The sequence below is a fragment of the Pleurodeles waltl genome, chromosome 7 (genome assembly GCF_031143425.1).
Source record: "Pleurodeles waltl isolate 20211129_DDA chromosome 7, aPleWal1.hap1.20221129, whole genome shotgun sequence".
Taxonomy (NCBI): Eukaryota; Metazoa; Chordata; class Amphibia; order Caudata; family Salamandridae; genus Pleurodeles; species Pleurodeles waltl.
In genome coordinates this window covers 636,752,604-636,780,089 of record NC_090446.1, presented here as the reverse complement: position 1 = coordinate 636,780,089, position 27,486 = coordinate 636,752,604, and the positions used below count along the sequence as shown (strand labels likewise).

Below are 27,486 nucleotides of genomic sequence, written 5' to 3'. Positions count from 1 at the left end.
ACTCTGCCACCGACCAGAATGATCACTGAAGTATCGTTTGACTATGGGATTCTTTACAAGGTCCTCAAAGTTTACTGCATCAAAATTATCTGGAAGAATACAGGATTCAGCAATTACTGTTACACTGAGAGGTGAGCAAGGGAAAGGCTAAAATTAGATTCATCACCACTGGATTTTTTAAGTCTAAGCTTCTCGAAATAGCAGATTATTTTCAAGTCAAGGAGTTGATCATAGCAACACTCTTCTCGCCAATGCTCAAGCCAGTGTCAATGCCACAGGACAGAGTGAAATCTCATTGCCACCGGGCAGTACTTACATTTCTAGATTTTGTACACTGCATTTTGAACTTTACACTTCGCTGATCAAAAGCATCATCCCATCTTCATCCACCATCTCATACTCATGAGTGTACTGGTTATGACTTTGATCTGGATCTCAATGTGCATTTCCGAGTGGGTGCACACAACTTCTCTCACTCATTACTTGTCCTCTCCTCACCCCATCTATTTCACAGGACTCCATCTTCTCCATTCCCTCATGAGCCTTATTCCCCCCATATCCAGTTGTATGCTTTAAGTGCTGCAATTATGTCAATGACAATCAGAATATTCTAAAATTACAAAACACACATGATTCCAAAGCCTGCATATGGGAGCTTAACTCCTGGCAAATGACAACTGTATGATTCAGAACCACCTGTAACTGTATGCCTAAAAATGGGAAAACTGATATCAGGTAGTTGTTCAACCTGAAACCTACCTCAAATGCGAAGCTAGGCTCTTTATCTATTCCAACCAACTTCTTAAGGAACCTGGGGGTCAGACTGGATTGAGGCCTACACTTGGCATGTCATTCTACTCAGGGGTAAGATGTTGTTTCACCTCCGGAGATTCCTAAAACAAATCCTTACTTTGCTGATATCCCTGCATGGAATGCAAGTCACTGCAGAACATAGGCACTGGCACACCTGAACACCTACTCTGCAAGTTCTAAAGTGGGCAGAACAGGGTTTCAGTACTCTTCCTGCCCCTTCATGTTTAGGGTTTGGGACCCACATTTCACAAAACATACAAACACTCTCCTGGCTACCTGCTGCTCAGTGTCTCCTACTGAAGGCCACCTATATTTCTCACTACGCACCCCAATGAATCAAGCAATTGTTCATACAATGGAGGCTGCATTCTTAGCTCACCCACTGTCTATCATATCTGCCCCCTCCCCACTTTACATACGTCTCCAGGAACGTTACACCTTCACCAACTAGCTACTCATCTCCTCCGACTTCTCTATTGTTAATCCCATAATTGGGGGGAAAAAGTTGCAAATAATATACCTCCCATCTTTACTGTTCTCTCTTGCTTTCTGATGAGGTATGTGCTTAACAAATACCCTTGCATGTACACATACATGCATTAAACATACATACATAAATGTACATAATACATACATACATGCAACACAGCTACCAGCACAGGAGAAGCATGTAACTCTTGGTACTGTCAAATTCCTCAGAAATAAACATCCAGAAAAAAATGCCCTCATCGTACTTAGAACTCTAAAATCTTAGCTGCTCCCCTCTTCCAGCACACGTGCTTGTCAATCCTTGACACTAAATATACCAGGTAGAGGGGTGCCTTTGCCTCTAAGTGACCTTGGGTGACGTCCAAAATATGTTATGAAATGTGCACAATCAATAACATTGTAATACATACCTCTGTGGCAATGCCTGCCCTTGCTACAGGCCTGCTTAAGCATGAGTGGGGCATTTCCTACACTCATGTAAATCATCCAACTCATACAGTTTGGCTCTATGCCTGCCCACCTAATTTTCAATGCCCATCATGACCAGGAAAAACGTGGCAGTAAGGACATTGAAAAGTGCTCAATGCCCTCTCACCATGGGAGAAAACTCCAATGGCAAGAGGACATTGTTTTTTTTTTTTAATTTCAGAAAGAAAATCCCAATGCAGGATTTTCTTTTTGAAACTAAAAAAATAATTCTAGGTTGACACACAGCTCTGTTGTGTTGGTGGAGCCATCTGCCAAGTTTACAATGTATTGACAAGAACCACCTTAACAACGGTTCCTACCAATGCTAAAAATGTCCACTGGGCATGTAGACATTTCTACATTTGGCAAGTGGGCACCTTGTGAGCATGACGGAGTAATTTACTTTGTCGCTGTGACACAGTTAAACCCGTCTGCCAAGATTTAGATGAGGACATAAGTTTCATATGTAAGTCATGAACTTAAAAGACTCAGGGCCTGATTTAGATCCTTGTGGAGGGAACACTCTGTTACATGCGTAACGGATATTCCGTCCACCGTATTACGATCCCTACATGATATAATGGGATCGTAATACCGCAGACGGGATTCCTGTCACGTTTGTGATTGAGTATTCCCCTCACCAGCATCTAAATCAGGACGTTTTACAGAAAAGTAATGTTTATTTATTTATCATGCATAGTTAATTAAAACGATTACATGCACATTCAAACACATAAAAAGAAAGCAATACCATATTACAAACAATCAAATTAATCTGAGTCTGGTTAACCGTTAAAAAAGTATCATATTAGAGTCAGACAGAGGCTGGCATTACTAAGACCGCCAGGGCTGCGGTGGTGGTCTGACCACCACCAAAAAGTTGGTCGGACCACTTTGGCGGCGGTCGGACCGTCACATTATGAACGTGGTGGTTGGGCATGCAGCATGAGCCCCCTGTCTACCAGCTTTTACATGGCGGTTGTACAGTCATGTAAAAGCTGGTGAAGATGGGGTGCAGAGGGCCCCATGGGGCCCCCTGCACTGCCCATGCACTTGGCATGGGCAGTGCTGGGGCCTCTAAGGGCAGTCCCGTCATGCCTTTCACTGTCTGCTATGCTGACAGTGATAAGCGCGGCGTGTGCTGTTGCACCCTATGCACCACAACATTGCCGCCGGCTCCATTAAGAGCTGACCTCAATGTTGTGGGCTGTTCCCTGCTGGGCCAGCAGGCAGAAACACAATTTCCGCCCTCTGACCCAGTGGGGACCTCGTAATGGGGCCCGCGGGATGGCGGCAGCACTGGCAGCAACATGACTGCAGGAGTTTGGCGGGTGGGCTTTTCCACCTGCCAAACTCAAAATGACCCCCCCTAGTGAGCTAACTCCTCTAAATAAAAAAAGTAGTTAGAATAGATATTGGAATCCACAGAGACCATCTTCAAAGGAAATCCTCTTGTACTGTATTTTCTGAGGAGTTTAAATCTTAGTACCTGTTCAGTCACTAAAAATGCTTATCATACGCTCTTTTATGCCAACACTCAAGCTATAATTGGGTTATTCAATGACTTGGTAATCAAAATATTATTTCCTAGCCAACTCTCCCACCGGCTATAAAGCGCTTATCACAAAACTCCCCCCAAAATGCATTGCACACACGCAAGCTATAGGTGATGGAACTACTGTGAGGTGTACCATCTTGGCCAAAGCTCAGAAGTTAACACTTTAACCAGTGCTTACGTCAGAACATGGGATGCATGTTTATAAAATCTATACAAAATCAAATAAAAATATTAATGCATATAATCAACAAGACCCAAGTGGTAAAGTTAAGAACACTCACAGTGAGTCGAATATTAAAGTGGAGAGCAATGACTGAGATATGTTGGAGCAATTTAAAAATGTAACAACAATAAGTAAGTGCAAGCAGCACCCCAAGAAAAAGTGGTGAGGAATCTTTAGTCTACGTGGTCTAAGCCACTTTGAAGCAGTTATTGTGAGCCGAAGTAGTGGCTCGGTCATGAAGGTCAGGGCTGGTCTTTAGGAAAGTGCAGCCTCTAAAATGTCTTTCATGATATTATTGTATTTGCTGAATTTTAGCAATTCCACTGGCTCTGTGATGCTGAACACCAAGTTTGCGACCTCATTACAAGTTTGGGGGCAGTAGGTGATAAAAATTGGTTTTAGCAGTCTGCGGCGTGATGTAAGAAGAGTGGAACAACAGCAAAGTAGGTTGCTGTGTAGACCTGATTGCCCAATGGAAGGGCTGTATTTTTCAGATCGCAACTAATGGTTTCTGAACTGACCACCAGAGTGTTTGCTATGCCCTTACTAGATATCGCGGCTTCCCTTCCAACTGAGGTTGATAGTTGGTGTTCGTGGCCGGGCAGGTTAGGTTGCCCCCGGGGCACCTGCGGCTGGGGCAGTGGTACATTCTGATGGTTGTGGACTGTTTGCGTTCGGACCCATGGAGGCTACTGTAGCAGTCGAAGTTTGAGATGTACATTGGGTGCCTGAATTGGTCAGCCCTGGTAAAGCCTGTTTCCAGTCTGCTATCATAGTTGATAAGACCTCTGGGAGGGCGCTTAATTTTTCTACTCTTGGGTGGCAGGAACAGGGACTGACTCTTTCACAGGTTTTATTAGCAATTTGCACACCTGGATTCAGGGTGTTCAGTTTGCGCTCCAGCCTGGTTATGGGTGCAGCTAATGTATTTATTTAGGTCCAGTTGGAGTTCCAATTTGTCTGACTGCCAGGTAACAGCTGTTATCGTGGTGACCAAGGTGAAATTAATTGAGGTCAGTAGATTCCCCTGCTATATGTCAGTGAGAAGGAGGGAGTGGTCTAGTCCGACACCACTGGTTAGTAGCTCTGTCTGCTTAGAGTTCTGGGGCAAAGGTGACCAATCATCTCTCAATTAAGAGATTTCTGTGTGTTTGCCAAAGTTTATCTTTGGGGTGGCTGCACTTTGTTGAGAAATAGTGCCGAGGTAGTTGCCACTGTTGAGGGTTTCAAACCAGTCCTGCGTCTTCTCCAGGGGCATGACATGCTCTGTGGGGTTCGATGCTGATGCCTGCACCCTATCGAACTCAAGGGGCCCAGGAGTTCCTTGGGCTGGGGCCTTTGCTTGGATCTCCAAAGAAGTGCCTTATGATGTCCTGAAAGGTATTGATTTCTGTGGGTGTTAGTGTTGGCTTGAGGTATATGTCCAACCTTTGCGGAAAGTGGGGACCATTTCCCCTTTGTTGGTCTTGAATCATGTTCCAATGATACACTTAGTAAACCATCAGATGAAAGCTTGAGGACTGAGATGTCCCTCGACAAGGTGGAGCAAGAAGAGATCCAGTGATGTGGCCCTACTTGTGTAGACTCTATAGGTGGTGCTGGAATTGGGTGCTCCAGGTGTACAGGGGTCACTTGAGTTGATGGATCTGGAGTTTAAATTTGGGAGCACCTGCCCTTCAGGAAGAAAAATGCAATTGATTTTTCCTTACAGGGAAGATATTTGTTGCCAGTATTGCTTGGATATAGATGCGAAGCTGTCGCACTGGATTGCAACGTGCGCTTGGGCCTCTTCAGGCTTCACCCCGCCTGGAACCCTTTAGTACTAGTCTGCAAAGAACAGACAGCAAACCATTTCACAGAGGCTAATTTTGACAAAGGATGAATATTTTTGTTGCACCTTAAGGTAACCTACATGCTATATGCGTATGCATGAGTGCCTTTATATTGTGAACAAAAATGTCTTAAATCCAACATGTCATGACAGCAAAGTAAACGAAATTAGCTTGAAAGGGTCCATCAGAGAACAGGACTGTCTCCTTTTGACCAGATAAGGCATCCAAACACCCTAAACTTCTTTAAAAAAAGGCTATAAACCTGCAAAAGAAACGTTGTCATGTTAGCAAAGTAAATACATTAGAGAACATAAATTGGCTGAGTTACAAGCTACGTCATGTTGCAGCCGTAGTCTAAGGAAAAGGCCCCCATCACCAAACCCTGCTAGGAATAAAAGTGGAACAAAGCAACCATACGCGAAGTGTCATTTGTATTGACAGACGGCTCATCAAAGCATGGGCAAACTATGAAAAACGGGGGCTGAACCTGTGACCCAAAGACCACTCTTTTTCTCTGAGCTTCCTCTTATTGTATCTGTTTAAATAGGTCGATGACATGCAGTTTTCTTGACAGCAAAGCTTTCTGTTACAATTCCTAAAAACTACTGCAATGCTTTTGACAATCCGGAAAATTCGTTGATTTGTGCTTCAGTAGCCATAGCTGTGTCGTGCAGTACCCGATTCTCATTTATACGGGTGCCCCTCCATTCCTTAGTTTTCAAATTTAAAAGGAAAGGCTATTGGGTGGTTACTTGCCATTTCCAGCAGCAACTTCCGCAAACTCCCGAAACACACACAAACAAATAAATAACAACAGAGAAGACGTAGCTGTGCCAATGCACCCACTACTGTAATGTAAAATGAAGGGATGCAGAATGTGAGGAGGGTCTCCTGAGTCTCTCATATCTCACAGATATTCATTGCCTCGGGCAGGATAGGCCTGAATGGATGGCGCCCCCCCCCCTGCACTGGAGGGGCTGCTGGGACCTGCGTTACACCCCTGAATGCTACATTGCTGTAGCCACACACTGTGGAATACTCAGCATCCTAACTTGATGACACATACTCTAGTGCCTGCAAACAATTACGTAGAGTGAGAAGACTCCTGGCAGGTGTTTGTGCACATGGGCATCAATAGTTAATGAACATTCAGCTAGGCCAGACCTTCGAGCCACGCCTCAGCTTCAGAGCAAACCATCTGACAACCTGCGACTCAGACAATCGGCCACATGTACGAACTTCATTGGTTTTGCCATCGGATAGCAGGATACTTCCCAGGGACTGGTCATCCACTGTCCACAGAGATTACTAGATGGAACAAGCACAGTGGGATTTTATTGGTGGCAATGGAAGAATACTTCATTTTACCGTTCCGCTCCCCTTTCCTCGTGCAGGCCATCCCCCTGCCAATCTCCTCCACTCTCAATTTCTACCCAATTTTTCAGCAGTTACCACTTCATGGTATGTAACACATTTTCACACTGGTGACCTCCACAAGAATGCTTACCCTTCCACCACCACTCCCAAGCTAGGGAATAGACCCCATCAAGACTTGAGACCTTCCACTGAGAAAGAAACTCAGAAAACTGTTGTACCACAATAAGAGTTGATGGATGTATTTTATGTCAGCGCGTTGGTCAACTCTCTTGCAGCATTCTTTTTGAGCTTAGCATGTGAGTACTCCAAGGGTGGCAGGTTGATTTACAAAGCCTCAAAACTCTTTGAGGTGTTTTGCAGTTTACTACCATGTTGTCCAAAGGACACTGCCACATGGGCAATTGTTTGGGGTTTGAGTTACCCCTTTCAGCTCTACTGACGACTATATATATATATATATATATATATATATGTGTGTGTTTCTATTATCATGGATGTTGTGAGTCGAACATCCAAGGAGTTCCCACTCCTTTCTTATAATCATTTAAAACACTCTAATCTCTTTAAGAGCTGGAGTAACAATTCCTTCTTCAAGGAGGTTTCCGGTAACGAAATATTTCAAAATATTCTTGGGTTAGCACAAGTGCTGTTGCCTCTTACAGAGCACAACGACGAAGATGTGAACGGTTATCCTCTTGCAGTATTCCTGTGACATCACAAGCCATACAATAACAACTTAAACCTCTCCTTTAAATTACACTTGTTCAAAAAGGCCTCAGGCTCTCTTATGTACAAGAACATCATCGACTCACAGCCCATCAAAAATGTCATCTTTTCGGGTACGTGTGGAGCAGGCCATTTCTTTTCAACCTCTGCCTGATTAACGACAGCACACAAACCATAAAAAACATTGGCTTTTATGACGACCTGGGAACAGTTTGTCCAAACTTCAGTCAATAATTAATTAGCGAAGTCAGCATATCTGGATCGGTAATGTCACCCAAGTCCCTTCCCTGAGACTGTAATGTTCTTGGCCCTATTTAAGAATGGTTTCACATCATAAGGACTTCAGGCCAGATGTGCATTAGGCTGGGAAGCATCATAGTGCTGCCCTTGGACACTGTCTGAGAAGTGATGCGGCAAATTATTTGTAATGTGATGGATGTACAAATCCATCACAGTGCAAGGATTCCCAGAAATACTGCCTCATGAATATTCAGGAGGCCTACTGCGAAAACGTATTAATGGCTGCAAATGAAGAGATGGAGGCTTGCAGGCAACAGCAGACATATACGTGTGCATATGCTTTAACAATATGCGCTGGCATTGCGACTCCTGTGTCTTTAAGTCAATGACCTCAATGCTCGAAGGGCAGCTCTATAACAGGATAGGTGGAGCGTGCAGTTGTCCCTGTAACTGACTTGTTAGCCACCCCCACCCCGGAAGCCTGAAGCTGCCAGACTCACGGCGGAAGCTGTCCCTAACAGACAACTTTAGCTTTCAGTAACCTTTCAGTGCAGCCGCAAACCTTTCATATATCTCCTTGCGAATTGCAAGAAAGCTGAACTTCCCAACCTGTCAAAGTTGGAATGATGAGCGACTGATCCAGTAAGCACATGGATGTGGCGAGGGTTGCACACACCAAAATGTCAGCATCAAAGGTGGGGGCGGGATATATTTTGAAAGGCTGTAAACTGAGGATGCGGCATGGTCTGGAAGAGGCATGATTAGTGGACAAAGCATTGTCCAAAAAAACATGAGATAAAGTGAGGTCGGTATCTGTCACATAGTCCCTAAGTGGTATGTCCATCTGTCATTTTTGCAGTGATGTCATTTGATTGATAGCATATTTCCCCTAAATATAGTCTATGTAAGTGTTAGCATTTTTTAAATTAAGGTTCACAAGAGGGATACTCGACTTAGAGAATGTCAGAGTAATGGCTTGCGTGGGATGGGGATGAAAAAGGATGTCCAGCTGCAGGTGGTGCGTCTGAAGACTGGACTCTAGTTGTACACATCCATGTGGGATGAGAACGTGTTAACATATTGTTTCTTTGGATTCAGTTTAAAAAATTAAAAAATTCCTTCATGTTCCCTCCAACCTTTGGTTCCACCATTAATTTGTCCTTTTTTCCATCTCATCTGAGAGCAGCTACCAAGTATGTGAAGAAGGAGCAGCTGACCCTGATGGACAGAGTGTCCAGGATCAACACTCACAGCCTCACAAAGAAGACTGCCCGCCTGAGCCAAATGCTGAAACATGAGGCTGGGATTCTGCAACGGGTGAGTGCTGCAATTAGGATGGGGTGGAGATAGACCTGTTGTTCTGCAGGCAAGGAACACCAAAGGGGTTCGGCATGGCTAATTCTATCCTGTTGTGGATTAAGCCATGTTAGGAAGGAACAGTAATAGCTCTGCCCCACAACAGGAAGGTGGGACCTTGTCAAGCTCATCTTTCCACAGATGGTGCCATTGCTGAGCGCAGTCCTGACAGTGGTGAGTGCCTCCACAGCTGTGGGACACAGCCGGGGTTGGAAATAGCCAGTTATGTCCTGCGATGGTTGAGAGCCAGAGGGGTGGAGGGGCATGCTTGCTGCTTTACTGGTAAGGATACGTTCTGCAGCAGAGGGATAGGCGCTGGAAGTTAGGGTGCTGGGTATGCTGTACCACGCCTAGAAATAATCATGCTGGAGTTCAGAAGGTGAATAAGCAATTAAGATGCCTCTCAATTTTGTGTGTATCCTGTCACATTTGCTGAACGTTCAAAAATCAAATAGCCTATGTCTTCTGACAGTTTGCCTCTTATTTAGAAAGTGGAGTCTACTTTTATTTTTCTGACTGCAAAGTGAGAGGATTTTGTACAAATGATCTGTATCAGTGGTTCCCAACCTTTTAACTTCTATGGACCCCCACTTTAGCATTACTGGATCCCAGGGACCCCCACTGAATCATTATTGGAATCCGGGAACCCCCTAATGAGTCAGTACTGAAAGCTGGGGACCTAATCTGTTAATATTATTTAATTTTGTAAGCAGTTGTGGACCCCCTGAGGAGGCTTTGTGGACCACATGGGTCCTTGGACCACAGGCTGAGAACCATTGACCTAAATGACAATTCTGCTGGTATAGTGGAAATAAAAGGAAAGGCTGTAGCATGTCAGTTTTGTTCCTAGCACACAACAACATTTAAATATCGGGAAATGAACTACACACTTATTTGAGATTATATCAGCAATTAGAAAAGCACAAATGAAGCTCTCTTTTGCTATTCTGAAGTGTGATGGAAAGAAAGATTTTAATAGGATCAAAAGAAATCAAGAAACTTTACTTGGTGATATGCGAATGATAAATATTCATTCCACACATATTTGTTTTGGTGCTAAATATTTTTACCAGTAAATTTACATATCAACGTAAATTTAGTGACCATTTCAACTGAAAATGTGCTGTCTGTAAATGGCAGTGTGCTACCTTACAGGTGCTCTAAAATGTACCGCCAGTTACATACCACCCTTTTACCATTCTTCTGCTGAATGGGCATGGTACATTTGCTACACTTGTTTTTTTGGGTTATTAATAACTTTGTTATTGTCATTGTTGTTGTGCGGAGTGGTTTGGAGGGTGAGTTCAGGAAAAACACCCACATTACATGCATGGCATGGCATGACCGCAATAGTGCAAGCTTCACAAACATAAACCGAACAAGTAAGGTAAAATACATCTACAATTGTACTTACCTTACAAGAAGAGGCACCACAGGTAGTGTTGGGAGGATGATCAATTCGGGAATCATCAAGGCTGCACTCCACAGTGGTTAAAGCTTTGTAAAAATTAGAAAAATGATCAATCACTAGGAAGCAACTATCTGTCGCATTTCTTGTGGGTAGATGGGCAGTTCGGTGGGCTGGGAAGCTCAGCAGGCAAGGACATACTGCGAACATGAAAGATGGCATGGCAGGCTACAGGGCAGAGTAGCACAGAGATAATTCTGGTTCACTCAGAGCATTGGCCATCACAGGAAGGCAACCATACTTTGTGTAATGGAGGTCAATGGAAACAACAAGCTCTGTTCTCAACCTCTACCATCAATAGGGGAACACATACTGTGCTTCATTGTCACAGCACTCTAAAATAATACATTAGAATAATACACTTGAGTTTGTTAGAATAAATCTCTACATGTAGGGACTATTCATTGTTCTAAAATAATATGAACACATAACATCCAAATGATCTAAAAACAGAAATGTATTCAAAAGAATATTGTGCTCTAACATTTGATAGTGTGCTCTTTGAAGCCTAACACAGACATAATGCATTTCTTCACAGATAATCATTATATTATTATATTGCAGTACCAGGAAGAAATTCACAATTGTTACATAGAATAACCACACAATCATATCAGACCATGTATCTTATTTAATATTGTGGCCTTGTTTCATTTTCATGCCATACAAGACAAATCCCTCCCAGAATATCAATCGCCAACATTCCGGTACTGCATGAGGTTGGGTCTCCTTCATCAGGGCAATCAATTTGTTTCAATCCGTCTTGGTAGCTTTAAAGTATGATACATTTCCTTTATGTTGAAGAGGTTGCAGTCTCAAAATGTGCAGCATGTCTATTTTATACAATTAGGGTGCAGATGCCCTTCATTGCAAATTTCTATCCACAACTACGTAGCAAGCCACACAATCAAATCAATTCTCAAAGAATATTGCAGTAGTAGGCGTGGAAAGCGGTGCCAGTCTCATGTTTCCAGGCATTCTACTGGCAATCAAACACCCAAAGGATGATTGGATGAATGCTTGCAAATTTAGTTTCCTTTTAATATCTCCAAAACTACTGGACGGATTTCCACCAAATAAGCGAAAGCACAATCTGCGTGCACAACAAGAATCTCCGGCACACTTTTTTTGGAAAATTTTGTGACGATTCATCAAACGGTGCAAAAGATATTGCCAAGTCAAAAAACGCTTTATATATATATATATATATATATATATATATACATATATATATATATATAGCTTCCAATCTAAAAAATGAACAAGTTAAAATCTCTTCATGAATTGAGAACAAGAAGAAAACATGTCACAGACATGTCAGACCAACTCAGGGCCCTCAGGCCCAACTATAACATGAAAAATGTATTTGAGAAGTAATGCCCAAAACAACAAACTATGCCTCTGCCCGCCTAACCTGGGCCTGGTAATTCTCCCTAGGTACACATGACTACAGTCATATACAATACAACAGCCTGGAGTCCCTGCCTTAAGATCACATAATTTAAATGTATTTTCACTGCTTACACTCTTCTTCGGCTCTACTACAAGAGCCTTGACGGTAGAGTTGTCAAATCGGTGCATTTGGACAGGGCTCCATGTTTCTACTCCTCGCCCGTTACAAATCATTTGTTAAAAGTGACTGGTGACCCATGTACTAAGTACAAGTTACCAATATAAGAGGGTGCACAGGGAGATTAATAGGGCGAGACAGAGCCCAGCCATGGTCTGGCTTGGCTTTAACAGTCCAAGCACAAGCCGAGACATAAAAATGTGATTGGCATGTATATCGCGCAACAAACATGATGTAACCATATAATACAATCTCTTAAAAATTCAAAAAGTGTATTTCTTTCACATTTGAAAGTGTTTCACATTGATACATCAGATTATATCACTACATACATAGACATTTATTTCAAAAAAGTTTTAGAAACATTCATTGCTCGACCCCAACAACGATGCCATTAGTGAACTAAGAGGCAAGTCAGCAGTAATGTAAACCCTACGGGCCTGATTTAAGGAAAGTGGCTTACGCCCCTTATCGCCCTACTAACGGCATCATGTGTGCACCATATCTAAGATACGGTGCACCATGGTGGTAGTCAGTGAAACTAGCGTCATAATTTTTTACACTAGTTCGGAGCTTTGCAGGATTAGCATAAAAAATGTTGACGCTAATCCTGCAAAGCCCATTGAGGCCCATTGTAAACAATGGTGTGCCTCCTTTTAAGGCCTGCTCTGAGCAGGCGTTAAAAGTGTTGAAAAAAATGACGCAAAGAAATATCTTAGATTTTATTGCACTATTTTTTCACCCCCCCATGGGGGAACGCCCTCTTTGCATATATTATGCCTGGCGCAGGCATAATGTAGCGCAAAGGGTTACAAAGTGGTGCAATGCATGCATTGTGCCGCTGTAATTGGGATACTGTGATTTTGGCCTTGTTGGGCCACATGAACGTTAAAAAAAAATTACACACTAACGTGGAGCAAGGGGACCCTAGGAGCTCTTAAATCTGTCCCTAAATGTGGCCTAGATTCCTATTAAAGATGGACCAACCTTGCAGACTACTAAATCAAATATAAGAGGAACTTGTAAAGCGCATACTGAACTCAGGTATTTAAGGGAGGGTGTGTTCATATGTGGTAATAAAGAAAAAGGAGGCTCTGGGAAATACAGTATTTTTCTAGGGTCACAGAATCTGGACCAGCAGGTAGGCCATTATTGTGCCTAGGTTATCTGGTTTCACACTGTCTCTCTCTCTCCCCTTTGACATCAAAGGTCACTGTTTATTTAGCCTTTCGTTCTTGGCTCACAACAAGTAACAAAACAACACAGACATAGCAGGCCCGATTCGGGCACCCCTAGCCCCAACTGTCAAGCCACCAATAGATTTATTCGAGGAGCGTCTCAGTCCAAACACCGCATTCCCCCAACACACCACCCCCATGCTACGCCACTGACCTGTGGTTAGTGAGCGTGGCCTCACATATTGGAGTTGACTTAGCAATAACACAGACCTGTTGAATGGAGTTCTCTCCACGATGGAAAGTTACTTCCCTCGCTCTCCGTCGGTATGCGTAAGCACATCAGCATCCCAATGCTTCCACCTAGTGGTTCGTTACAAAACTGCCTTACGACGCATTCCAAACGTGGAAATTTCACGTACATTATCTTCTTCCCGGAAGCCTGAACTGAATATCTAGGGACCGGAAATTCTGTCTACAATTATAAAGGAAGGGATCAAATGGAAGTTTGGCCATTACAAATAAAATAATAGTTAGATTCCGTTGTGAGATATTTCTTATCGGAGGCATGCAGAAGCACGAGTCCTGATAAATGAAACCGGACAATACTCAAATTGAGTATTTCTGTAAACCACAGTGACAGGAAAGTAAGCTTTGCATGCCATGTATTAATTTAAGGGGGCTGCATAGCTAAATCCGTTAAACTCAATAACTGGGGTGTGGCTTGCAAACTCTTACTAAGGAGTGCAGTTTTCCAAATCTCATGCTTTTAAGTAACCGCCATACTGATCACGCTTCGGTAAAAATCACAGCATCTGGGAAAAATATTTCATAACATTGGTAGCATCAGCACGATAATGAAGACAATGAAACCGTTCACCAGGGTTAGGCTGGCCTGTAGGCAGGGCCACTGCATAATTCTATATTTGCCACATCTGCCCCCTAATCCGCCATCTGCTGCATAACCTCCAGATTTTAACAAAAATTGTGTCAGTTCAAAAGTTACTAAAAATGCAGCGGCACATGTTGCTGCCCAGTGAAAGGCCTTTTGCAAAAGGGTGAGTGGTCACCTTTCTGTTGCTTGTTGCTACATTTAGGTATTAAGCTGGTACTAATGAGGTTCACTCAATGCCCAGACAGTATTAACAATGGAAAAAAGTAAAAAAATAATTAAATGATACTATTAAAAATGTGCTGCATTGCGTTGCATAATTAGCCCGTTCATGCATCATAATTTACTCAACCCTACCGCATAATTCGGCCCTCTCCTGGCGCATAATTCTAGTGACCGTGACTATAGGGCAATCTGAAAGTGTGCTACGGACAGGTCTTACAGGTCGGTGTATGGGCAGGTTTTTATAGCTGTTTGTAGGACTTTTTATCAACTGGTGGTCCTTTTTTTTGGTTGATTCCTTGATATTACCACAAACATTGCCTGCAGCAAACATATACACAGACTTCCGTCTCTTGCAAAACAGCTATACAGGGTGTCATTACATGTTAACAACTGTCCTGATTAGCTTATGGCGATCTGTTGAACATGACCCCTTTTGCAGAGTTATCCCAAACTTTTTGCTTTGTTTCTCCTATTGTGTCTGACCTGTTTCTGTTGGCTTTAGGACTCTGGGCACTTTACCACTAAAAAACAGTGCTAAAGTGCATATGCTCTCTCTCTAAGATGTATTGGTGATTGATTTCTCCATGATTGGCATATTTGATTTACTAGTAAGTCCCTAGAACAGTATACGGTGTGAGCGCAGGACGTGTAAATCAATTGCTATTTGTGGGCCAGCAGCACTAATTGTACCACCCACACGAGAAGCCCTGTAAATATATCTGAGGCCTGCCACGGCAGTGCCTGTGCGTGCACTTTTAAACTGCCATGTCGACCTGCACCTACTTGCCAGTCCCAACCCTTCCCTTTTATTACCTGTAAGTCACCCCTAAAGTAGGCCAATGGTAGTCCCATGGGCAGAGTGTAGTGTATTTAAAAGGTAGGGCATGTACTGGTGTGTTTTACATGCCCTGATAGTGAAATACTGCTTAATTTGATTTTCAATATTTCAAAGCCTATCTCTCCCATATGGTAACATGGGGATTCCCTTGAAATATCTTTTAAGTGTAATTTCCCATTGGGAGCAGATTGAGATGTGGACTTTGGGGTCTCTGAACTCGCAATTTAAAAATACATCTTTTCGTGAAATTGGTTGTTAAATTGTAAGTTTGAAAATGCCACTTTTAGAAAGTGGGTATTTTCTTGCTTAACCATTCTGTACCTCTCCCTGGCTGTGGAATACATGTCTGGGTTGGGATGACATTTGGGATGTTTGTGAATTCACTCTAGACAGTCACACAAAGGGAGCTGAAGTGTGTCCTGCATATCCTGATGGGTCTTCCTGGGCTAGAATGACACTTGCACCTGAATAGGGCTGTGCCTGTCCTTACACAAAGCAGTCTCCAACCCCCTAGAGTGAGTCTGGGGCCAGGGTTGGAAAGAAAGGGTCTTGTACGCTACAGATACTTCTCTCTGACGTTTGGCTACTTCGAAGACAGAAATGGGTATAAGTAGTGGACCTCTGACCCCACAAAGTTAGAATCCTTCTGGCCTGAGGACATTCTGACAGAAAGAAGAGCTAGATGCCGTAGGCAGGGCTGTCACTCTACCTGTTGCCTCGCTGTGCTGCTTGCTTTTTCTGTCCTGGGAATTAAAGGACTGGACTTTGATTTCTACATCCTGTATCCATAGGTTCTCCAATGGCTTGTCCTAAGCTTGCTTCTTCTTAAAAGTGTCAGGGACATCAAAGACTTAATCTGCCAGCACCTAGACTTTATTGCTGAGAGTCCTTATACGCCAAGTGGTGCCAAATCTAGTACCTGGGCACTTGGGAGTGAGTTCTGGTGTGTCCCAGAAGAAACCAAGTACATAGACTCCAGAGCAACTTCAGGACCGGCGCTGCGATCTGACTGCACGCTGTTGTCTGCACTGGAGCCGTGGTCTGAGCTGAATGCAGCGACTGATGCCGCAGGCCCAACGCTGCCACAGCACCTCTGAAGTCCTCCCACAGCATGATTACTGAGTGCCGTGTCATCAACTTCCGTGACACCCGACTCCTCAGCAGCACATGTGGTCCTGTGGTGTTATTGGGACACAGCAAAGTCAACACATCGCGTCTTGACCTGCAGGATTCATCGACCCCACCAAATCATAATGAACCGATGCCACCAGCGCCGCATCATCTCCCCTGCAGTGTAAGGAACTGATGACTCACATCCCCTGCCTAGCAGTAAGGAACTGACGCCTCACCTCCCCGGTAGCAGTAAGGAACCAACACCGCACCTGCTCCAGTGATGCCTCTCCTCCCCAATTCAATGCAACGTCTTTTTTTCCTTGTTTTCAAAAGGTACTGTACCTGTGGTCCGTGCTACTCCATGACCTGCCAACTCCCTTACAAGTCGTGTCAGACTGTTGGGAAAGACTCCTTCAAGACATTGTGTTTCAAAGCTATTTACTGAGATTTATTCTTAAAAAATTTGTATCTTTGCTTGTGTATATTGGATTTTTGTCGTTTTGGTCTTCTTTAACAGATAAATAGTGCCTATTTTTCTAAACTAGTGAGGAGTACTTTTTTTTGAATAACCAAATTTTATTGATTTTAGTGAGTTTAGAATAGTGTACACAGAGCATGTTCCAAAATTGTCCATCACAGAATTCACATAGTCAGAAAACAAATCATAGATGATCCACCAATCAAAGGTAACATTACAATAGAACTCCATGGTGGGTCCACCAATTCCCCCATATTTTGTGATACTTTTCCGGGCACCTTCTGGCCGCATAAATCACCGTCTGGGATGTCACATTAGCACATGTGATCAACACCCTGCCGGACATTCTGGAGATTCTTGCTGGGGTTAAGTAAGATGCATGTAGGTAATTGAACTGTATCATCCTCAACCTAGCTGAGATGGTTGATTCCCTAAGGGCCAATGAAGCATCCCACCAGTCGTAGTCATCCAACTCCCAGACCCAATGTGCCCATTTCTGTCGCAGGTGGTCAAGCCCATCTGGTGCGTTCGTAAGTAATGACTTGTAAATGTGATATATTGCTTTCTTCCCCAAACCCCCAGTTAGTAATTTAGCCTCAGGCTGGCTGTGATCAGGGAGTTGGGCATTAGGAGGGATGTGGGTCCACAAGGCTTGACGCAGCTGCAAGTACCGAAAGAATTGTGACTTATGTAGCCCATAGTGCTCTCTTAGATCCTGGAATGACAAAAGACTACTTCCTGTGTACACGTCACCCAAGTAGGTGATCCCTATTGAGTCCCATTGATTAAACCCCTGCAGTGTAGTGAGTTGATGCAGCCATTCCCCCTGCCACAGTGGAGTCAATTGAGTAAAGTGCCAGTACCATTTTATTAGTTTAAGGGCCGCTCTCCAGCAACCTACAGCTATCCGGGTACAGGGAGCTACGTGGACAGGAATCTTGCCTCCGTAAAGCAGCCCCAGCAGGCCGCCAAAGCCCACCTTGTGGATTTCGAGTTGGTATGCCGGGTCATCCTAAGGAGGGAGATGTGGATCCCCAGGTATTTAAACGCATTTTTGCGCACCAAGAATTGGGGGCACCAGTGTTGCCCCGAGCATCCCTCCTTACCTCCACCAGAGTTGATTCTTGCGTATTGACTAGAAGCCCAGACACCTCCCCAAATCTCTCCAACAACTCCACACATCTGGGACGGATCCCCTAAGAATACCAGGACATTGTCTGCATATAACGCCACTCTGTCTTCCATGCCATCTCCCCACCTCCAGCCGCACATCCAAGGTTAGCTTCTCCAGGGGTTCAATGGTCAGCGCAAAAAGCAACAGAGATAAAGGACATCTCTGACGCATTCCTCGTTGGATGGGGAATGCGTGTTACAGCACTCCATTCACCCGGACTTGGGCTTTAGGGTGCTGATACAGAATCCGGATCATTCGGCGGACCTGCTGCCCCATCCCCATACGTAGCAGGATAACCTCCATGTATTCCCACAAGATCTTGTCAAATGCCTTTGCGAAAATCAATTAAAAGAAGAGCAAGAGGACCATTGGACTGTGAGCCACGAGATAAGGCCACCTGAACACAGCGGATGCAGTGCTGTGTACTCCTGCCTGGCATAAAGTCACACTGGTCCGGATGAATGAGATGGGCCAGCGTACAAGTAAGGTGCAAAGCCAATATTTTGGCATATTTTTTTTTGTCAGCATTGATGAGGGAGATTGATATGAGCACACTGGTCCGGAGGCAGTCCTTCCTTTGGCAGGACCACGCAGTCCAGTTCAGGGGGGAAGGCTCCCCGCGACAATGCATTGGGATAGAGGTTCAAGAGATTGGGCACCAGCAGTGAACTGAACCATTTATGAAATTAAATTGGTTATCTATCCGGCCCGCCGTTTTCCCCCCATTAAGCTCGGATATTGGAGCATCCACCTCATCTGCTGACAATGGTCGGTCCAAATCTTGGGCAAGATTAGGTGGGAAAGTCAATAGCAGAAGATCCCACACCACAGAGCCCTCCTTCGCCACATGTGGGAGGGGGTCCTTAGCATATAGGTCTCAGTAGTAGACCACAAATTCCCGGGCTACTGCTGCCAATGCTACTTGGAGGTTTCCCTCCATATCGTGTATGTTGGGCACAACCCTGGCTGCTGTCTTGTGCGTTGCCAACCAATAAAGCAACTTTTCAGACTTAACACCCATCTCATACACTCTGCTAGTTGGTGCCTGCCAGCATTGTTTGGCATCCTCTAGGGATATTTGGCATAGTTCAGACCGCACCAGGGCCAGAAGGCGAAGTACCTCCTGCGTGTCAGAGTGTCCGGACTGGCCCTCCAACTCCAATATCTTAGCCTCGAGCTGAGTGCATTTTGCCTTTTGACGCTGCTCCTGCCCACGAATATAGCTTTTAATAGTGCCTTGCATTGTTGACTTACAGGCTGCCCATAGCTTCACCCCCGAGTCCACTGAGACCACATTGCAGCGGAAGAGGCCTCAAGTTCCCCCTCAACAAACCGACATCATGATATCTGCTGCCGGAACACAGATGATGTCAATTTGGGTCTCGTTGTGATGGGCAGCAGATCAGTGGGTATAAGCCCGCTCGCATGGGTGCCAGACCCACCATACATCAATAAACCCCACAAATCCATCCAGGCCTTAAGGCACACCAAACTGAGACGTCGGGCAGAGCTGGGCTCCACAGAGACATCCTCAATTGGGTCCAGCACAGCTTTGAATCTCTCCCAACCAGTGTGAAACCGTCCGGGAGTGACGCCAACAGCGAGCCAATTGCCCCGCAGGTAGGCTGCAGTAGATGTGGGGGAATGTAACAGGACACAAAATTATACTGCTTGGTCTCTATCCGATCCTCTACTCCAATGTATGTCCCCAAGGGGTCCCTGTGAACCTTTGTCACTGTCAGTGGTAGCGACTTTTGAATCAACAGTGCCACTCCCCGGGAACCTCGGGTAAAACCAGAATGGTAAAACCTGTCATATCCGAAACGCCCCAAAAAGGAGCAATGGGTCCCCAATAAATGTGTTTCATGCAGGAGGACCACCCCCCGGGGCATGTCTCTTGATAAACCTAAGTACTGCAGTCCTTTTAATACGGTGAAGGAGCCTGTTAACATTATATGAAATTACTGAGATCATGCTAACTGTAGGGGTGGATGTGTGTAGGCCACGGAGCGTCCCCATAGGCAGAGGACACCCCATGTGGCCAGCTGATCACATAAACCATAGGGTTTCGATCCAACATTAGTCCTACATCGGTGTTTCAGAACATGTTTGTGCATGGCATCAGTTGTACACAAGGTCTTCCATTGAACTGGAAGAGAACGTGCAATACAAACTATTATGCTAATCAAAACAGTTCCCCATCCCCTCAACACCGCTCCACCCCACACTCCCACCCTAGAAGCATCTGTGGACCCCAAAAACATCTGAAACTACAATAACTTGTGGAGGTGCTCAGCTAACTACATCTAGATACCCCGCTCATATACGGATAGTCTGCCGGACAGCTACATTCACATTAGCAAGGAACAAATAATGGCAAGCTTGTACTCAGCATCAGCAACCCCACTCGTGCGAGCCAGCGGGGTTGGATCAGCTGTCAGGCAGGATCAGCAGTCAGATCGGTAGAGCGGGAGCTCCCTCAAAGTGCAGCCGCCATGATGGCTCGCCTGGCCACACCCCAATGAGAAGTACTTTTATGTTGTTTTTACCATGTTACTGTGTGTGTGTACAAATACTTTACACATTGCCTCTGAGATAAGCCTGACGGCTCGTCCCAAGCTACCAGGGGAGTGAGCAGGGTGTTTTTCTTAGCTATGTGGCTCTCTTAGCCTGACTAGAGTGAAAGTCCCTACTTGAACAGGCGACCCTGCATATCACTGCGAAATAGAGACCGAATTTCAAACAGGATCCACTTTATTTTGGTGTCTGGGCCTATTTTGTGTCCCAGTCTGACCTTGCAGTTCACTATGTGCATATCACTATAACTACAACACAGATAAGTAATGAAAATTTGGAGTGGTTTTGTAACGCCAATCTGACACTATTTATCTACAACAAATGCACATGAAAATATGACTTTGTACACTTGGGTGAAGTAGTATGCGTATATCAAAATATTCAATACATATTTTGTGCAAACGATTCATTAATCTTTCAAACCAAATATAACTCAGTAGAATATTCACATATACTGTATTAAACAATAATGCAATCAATGTTCATGCAACATTTTAAAAAATGATTAAAATGTTCTACAAATGATACGTTGAAATTGTCCCAAAATGCAGTGTGATTTAAATGAACCGCTACCGTTTTATGATTTCTGGAACTACATCAGGGGATATGCAATGGTTCTCCAATTATCTCACTGCTAAACATAAAATGATGCAAAAATGTGCATACATTTACCAAAGCCAGCACTAGCAACACGTTTAACAAAGCTATGTGTATACAATTTTGAAAGTCCTTATGTTTGTCAATATGCCTTGTGTGTTCTTACTGCTTTCACTTAGAGATCGTCTTCTTCCCATTGGTCCTCGCTATGGACATAGCAGACAGTCACATGCTATCCACCGTCTTATTCCTAAATCTGTTGTAGCTCCATTCAATTTCTACAGCGGTATGAAACAGCTTAAATCCTGATGTTCATTTATTCCTTCAGGAAAAAAGAATCAAGTGGGTGTGTGCAATAGGCCTGCCATTGCAGAAGTGATATATGATCACCTCCTCGTATGGACGGTACTATATGGTGAAAGAGTTACAAACCCAAATGATGGATGTGGCCAGCTTGATTGCACAGTCGTGAATTTTGGAATCTTGGTGTATATGTTACTTTTGTGTTCACTAATTCATTCTTTAATTGTGTACTCTATCTCGTCAATGGAAATATTGCAGCTACTGTACTTGAGTGGTTGCTCCCAGTGGGCCACATGTCCTGCAGCGTCTTAATTTAATTTGTAATTGTTTCTGAACAAAGCTGTGTGATACCCTTAAATATGCTATTCCAGTGGGAGCACCCTGAGCACACCAGGTTCAGTTCTTATCACAGTAGGTTGAGATTCCCTAAATAATTTTCATAGCGTAATTTAATGAATTAATATTTCAAATTTCTGCAGTACTGTAATGAGCATTGGAAAATATGAAACAGTTAAAAACACATTAAACCTCATAATTAATGATTTTCAGATCCAGCCATGAATGAGCTTAACATGATTGTGTAATATATTTGACTATAACACAGAGATACTATTGGTTTGAAGGATTATTAAGTAGTTTGCGTTCAGTATACGTTGATTATTTTGAGGTATGCACACACTGCATCATATTGCCATTACCACAGTGGTAAGTGCAGTGGTTAGCAGTGGGCTGATCTACATCCATAACTGCTTCCCCGTAAAAATTGAAATATAAAGAGCTTAAACAGGTATTATTTCATGACTTAGTGTATGTGCCGTAGATCGAAAAGACTTAACACCTTCCACTGTTCGTCACTTGCAGGTCGATGACAAAGAATATGACATCTTGGTAGAAAAGTTTCAGACTCTGGCGTCGCGTGTGACCGACTTAAGGGAGAATGTCGCTTCTTACTTGAATAATCTTGAGGTAATTTTACACTCTCCTCCTCTGTGTTATTCTCTTTGACATGTTCCAAGGGCACTTGGATGAACATTTTAGTGAATCCCCAGAGTAAGGTAGGAAAAAGAAGTATCCTGCCTATTGGGTTATGGGGAAGATTTCTCAACAGGGCCAAAAGTCAAAAGGGGTGAACAGGGTCAGTAACGGGTTGCGCGTACCCGCTAGCACTACTGGAGCCTCCAGCCGCTGTCCTATATGCAGCTTTGGGTTTTTTGCTGCCCTGTGGTCCATGGCTCAGAGATGGAGCCTCTGCTCTTTTATGAGCTTAAGCAGTCTTCAATTATGCCCCAGACTTGAATTAAGCGATCCCATTATAAGCAAGCATTAAATGACGGGTAGCAGGAAAATTGATCCCAATCACTGCGAGAAGTGTGGCAGAGCATTGATTTCCTGTACCGCCTGAGGACCTAGTCAGTTCCTCAATGTGAGAATACCAATATCTTGCACCATAAATAACGCCAAGCCACGCAAGAGCCAAATGCACCCCTATTAATTTGGCACACACCTTTAATCGACAGTTATGATTCATGCTATGACTCAAATATTAATTTGTTGCGGTAAATCTAAATGAAAGGTTAATCTATTCCACTACGAAACAGAAAAAATGTGCTATTCTCCAGAAGATTTTTTTCAACGCCTGCACCTGTTATCGCTGTGAGTGTTAAAAAGATTTTAAACATCTTTTTGCCCTGATGACGGGTCCGGTGCGTAAAACCCCGTTAATGGGAGAAATTAGATGCACAGATTAGTAATTGTAGTACAGGCACATTCATTATATATTATATATTGCAAATTTTGCTACTTTACAGTGATTTATGTCTCTTCCATTTTTTTTTCTCTTTTAATAGTGAGCATTATGGTTGCATCGAATGACATTGTTTTAATGTAATGTGACATGTGATATATCTGTTAATGTAATTTTAATTTCCAGTCGTTCACAAATGTACTTCTTTCAGCATCAATACTAATATTTGCCCTTTAGTCGAACAAGTGTTACCTGCATATAAGTGCCCGATGCAAACATTATGTTGCAGCATCCGTCCTCAATTTACGTAACAAGTGGAGAGGTCACACATGAGTTTATGAGCAAACTACTCACGATGCAAGGCACATAACACATGCAGACGCCACCTTCCCTGGCTGCTGGGGGTGCATAATGATTGCTAGTACTGCGAGCTTGCAGATAGTAAGGGTGCACTTTGCTTACAATGCATGCTCGCTGAAGTCCTGAGGGCCTTTTGAGGGCATTTCCCTCTCTCAGGACTCGAATATTTTTCGATAACATCAAAAGAAACTTGAGTGGGAGATGTGAAAAAGGTTGCATGTTGCTTTTACTTGAACATCTTTGTAGATTTGTCTGTGTAAATTAATATTGACTGAAACTCGAATGGTGAGACACCAAAGGTCATTCCAAACCATATGCACAGAAATAAATCAATAAGTGACAAACGTAAACAGACATTTGCAATGCAATAGGTCTCCCATTTGCTTGAGTTAGAGCTATTGGTGTTATATATGCATAACTGGACTTTTCTTGCCACATAAATTGGTCGTCTGTGCACATAATTCCACATAATACTATTGCCCTGCATATAACTAAAGCATTTCTATTTACCTTCTTCCTCTATCTTCAGCATGAAATGAAAATATTGCATTATTAGTTATATTATAATTTTGGGTCCCCCCAATCTAGTCTGGGGACCCAGAGATGAGCTAGACAGAAATAGCGCATCATGTGGTGAGTTATGCGCAAAAATGTTTTGTAAAAGGAAAGCCCCACAAAGCATTGTGGGGCGAGTTTCCAAGTGCAGCGAATATTGTAGTATCTTGACTGTAATGCTCAAAATGGCCACAAGAGGGCACCACTATAAAAAAATAACACTTGTAAGAAACATGGTCATGTAACCATATAGTCAGCCACCTAAAGTGCATAACCGCACCAAAACTGAAAGGCAGAATGTAATGCAGTGTAACCATATATTTAGCTCCTAGAGAGTGTAGTGCATCACACATTTTCAGGCCTAGCAGGCCTACTAAAATAATATTACAAACAAGGCCCTTAAAACACAAACTACGCCCAGCTGGAAAACAAAAGTTCCAGCCATGAGATAACTTAAAAAGACACTGACTGGTGGGGTATTAGTGTGGGGCACAGAGATGCCCTAGACAGAGTGTGTCATGCTCAAAATTTTGATGGTGGTCCCATTGTCCTAGGACCACCACACGGTGAGCTATAGGCAAAAATATTTTGTAAAAGGAATGCCCTGCAAAGCATAATGGGGCAAGTTTCTGAGTGCAGCAAATATTGTAGTATCTTGACTGTAATGCCCCTAGACGACACCATAATGAAAATGGAATTTAGGAGAAACATGGTCATGTAACCATATAGTCAGCCCCTAGAGGACATAACGACATGAAACAGAATGGCTGAAAGTAATGCAGTGTAACCATATATGTAACCCCTAGAGGGTGTAGTGCCTTACACATTTTGAGGCCTAGCGGGCCTGCTGCAATACTATTACAAACAAGGCCCTTAAAACACAAACTACTCTCAGCTGTAAAACAAATGTTCTAGCCAAGAGAGAGCTTAAAAAGACATTGAATGGTTGGATATACATAACCACAAACAAAATAAATACATATATATATATATATATACATATATATATATATATATATAGATAGATAGATAGATAGATAGATAGATAGATAGATAGATAGATAGATAGATAGATAGATAGATAGATAGATAAATAGATAGATGGATAGATAGATAGATATATTGACGCACACATGTATATATATATATATATATATATATATATATATATATATATATACACACACACACACACACACACACACACACACACACACACACACACAAAACAACTCATCTGAATGAAACCTTAAGACACTGGAGATGCACAGACCTAGTGAACGAGGGGCAGCACCCAGTGCTTAGTTTGATCCGGTGGTTGCCAATGATCAGAAATTTTCTGCAAGCAAAAGAGGGGAAAAACACGCAAAGGGGAAAGACGAAGGAAGTGAAAGATGGAAAACTCTCAAAAGAAGAAAGCAGGAACCCACAAAAGAGAGCTAAAAGGGCACATAGTGTCTGGCAGTGGTTAAAGAGGCCACAGGTGGATTCAAGAGTGCACAACCTTGCGATTCGGAGCATTGACATTTAATAGCGCCAGAGGGTAATTATGTCGTAAGGTTTGGATTTATGTGGAGTGGCTTGGTTTGGAAATGTGTGTAATGATGTTGAATTATATTGTGTGGATTACAATTATGTGGTGTGGAGTGGAATTATGTGGGTTTTATTGGAATTATGTGGTGTGGAATTGTTTGGCTTTCAATTAGGTGTGCTTGAATTGGTACGTGTGGTGGAGTGGAGTGGAGAGAATTTATGGGGCGTGGCATTGAATTATATCTGATGATGTGGAATTTTGTGGTGTGTGTTGGATGTATATGGTGTGTAGTGGAATTGTGTGTTGAGTGGAATTATGTGGTTTGGTGCGGAATTATGTGGTGTGTAGTGTAATTGTGTAGACTGGAATTATGTTGAGTGGTGTGGAATTGTGTGCTATTCAGTTGTGTGGTGTTGTGTTGAGTTTGACAAGGGCTAGTAAAGAAGTCAAAATTAGTGACATGTAAGCAGGGATAGTACTTCTGCCAGTTATATATAAGAATCTGCTAATACTGAATGGCCAGTAAGGCACATACATTTTATAGCACATATATGTAGGAGGCTGGCCTGGTTTGTAGTGGGTACCTAAGGTACTTACACCTTATACCAGGTCCAGTTATCCATTATTAGTAAAATGTAGGCAGTGCTCTAGCAGCTTATGCTGTCTAGAGGTAGCTGTAGCAGAGCAGCCAGGGCTGAACCAGGAGACAAGCAAAGCTCCTGCAATACCACTATAGTCACACAGTACTTATACACAATAAAAGACAATACTCAGTGTTACCAAAAATACAGGTACTTTATTTAAGTGACACAAGGCCAAAAATATCTTAGACACAATACTCCTTCTGGAGGTATGTATTATACACAATATATACAATAGTAACCAAAATCAGGTAAGTACACAGTAAGAAAATAGTGCGAACAGTGAAAAACACAATAGGCTGCAATAGGCCTAGGGGCAACACAAACCATATACTAAATATACTAAAATAGATGGAATGCGAATAACGAATACCCGCCTAAGCAAGTGTAGTGTGTAGAGGGGCACTGGGAGTGTAAGAAAACAGAAAAGGTAAAATACCCCACCCCAGAGCCCAGGAAAACAGGAGTAGAGTACATCAAGTTTCCTCAGGACACACTACAAGTCGTGATGAAGAATTATGCAAGAACCAAGCAAGACTGCAAGCAACCAACAATGAATTCCTGGACCTGAAGACCTGTGGAGAGAGGAGAATAAGTCCAGAAGTCGAAGAAGAGTCCAGGGAGAATAGGAGCCCCTGCCAACCTAAAAGAAGGTGCAAAAGTACAGGAATTCACCAAAGCAGATAGCTGCAGGTTCCTGCTTGGTGAGGGAGATGTCCCACGTCGAGTAGTTGGATGCAGGCTGTTTGCGTCGCTGGATTCCGCAACAATTCTTGGTTCACGCAAGAATGTGTTTTGCATCAAAGAGGAGCTGCCCGGACCCAGGCGGGACCTGGGGGTCTCAACTCAGACTGAGGAGAAAGAGGGGGCTCTCAGCACTTCAGAGAGCCCTTAGAAGACTGGGAGTCCCAGGACACGTGGACAAGGGAGTTGCAAAGTGCGGTCGTCGCAGCACTACACAAGAGGATCCCACGCCGCCAGAGAACAACTCAGGGAGCGGAGCGGCGCAGGATAGAATGCTGGGGACCTGGGCTGCACTGTGCACAAAGGACTTTTGGAAGAAGTGCACAGACGCCCAAGGAGCTACAGAAGACGCAGTGCACAGGGGTACTGTCGCAGCACGGGGAGGCAAGGTTTACCTCCACCAAATTTGGACAGCT

General features: G+C 43.5%; 1 protein-coding gene across 3 annotated transcripts in view; it reads left to right on the top strand.

The window, feature by feature from the left end:
- ARHGEF37 (Rho guanine nucleotide exchange factor 37) overlaps positions 1 to 27,486 on the top strand; it is a 280,710-nt gene that overhangs the window by 226,633 nt on the left and 26,591 nt on the right. For all 3 annotated transcript variants that reach the window (XM_069244612.1, XM_069244613.1, XM_069244611.1), the window contains exons 6-7: positions 8,913 to 9,043; positions 22,354 to 22,458. In XM_069244612.1, the coding sequence (XP_069100713.1) occupies positions 8,913 to 9,043; positions 22,354 to 22,458 (236 nt within the window). The remainder of the gene's footprint in view (positions 1 to 8,912; positions 9,044 to 22,353; positions 22,459 to 27,486) is intronic.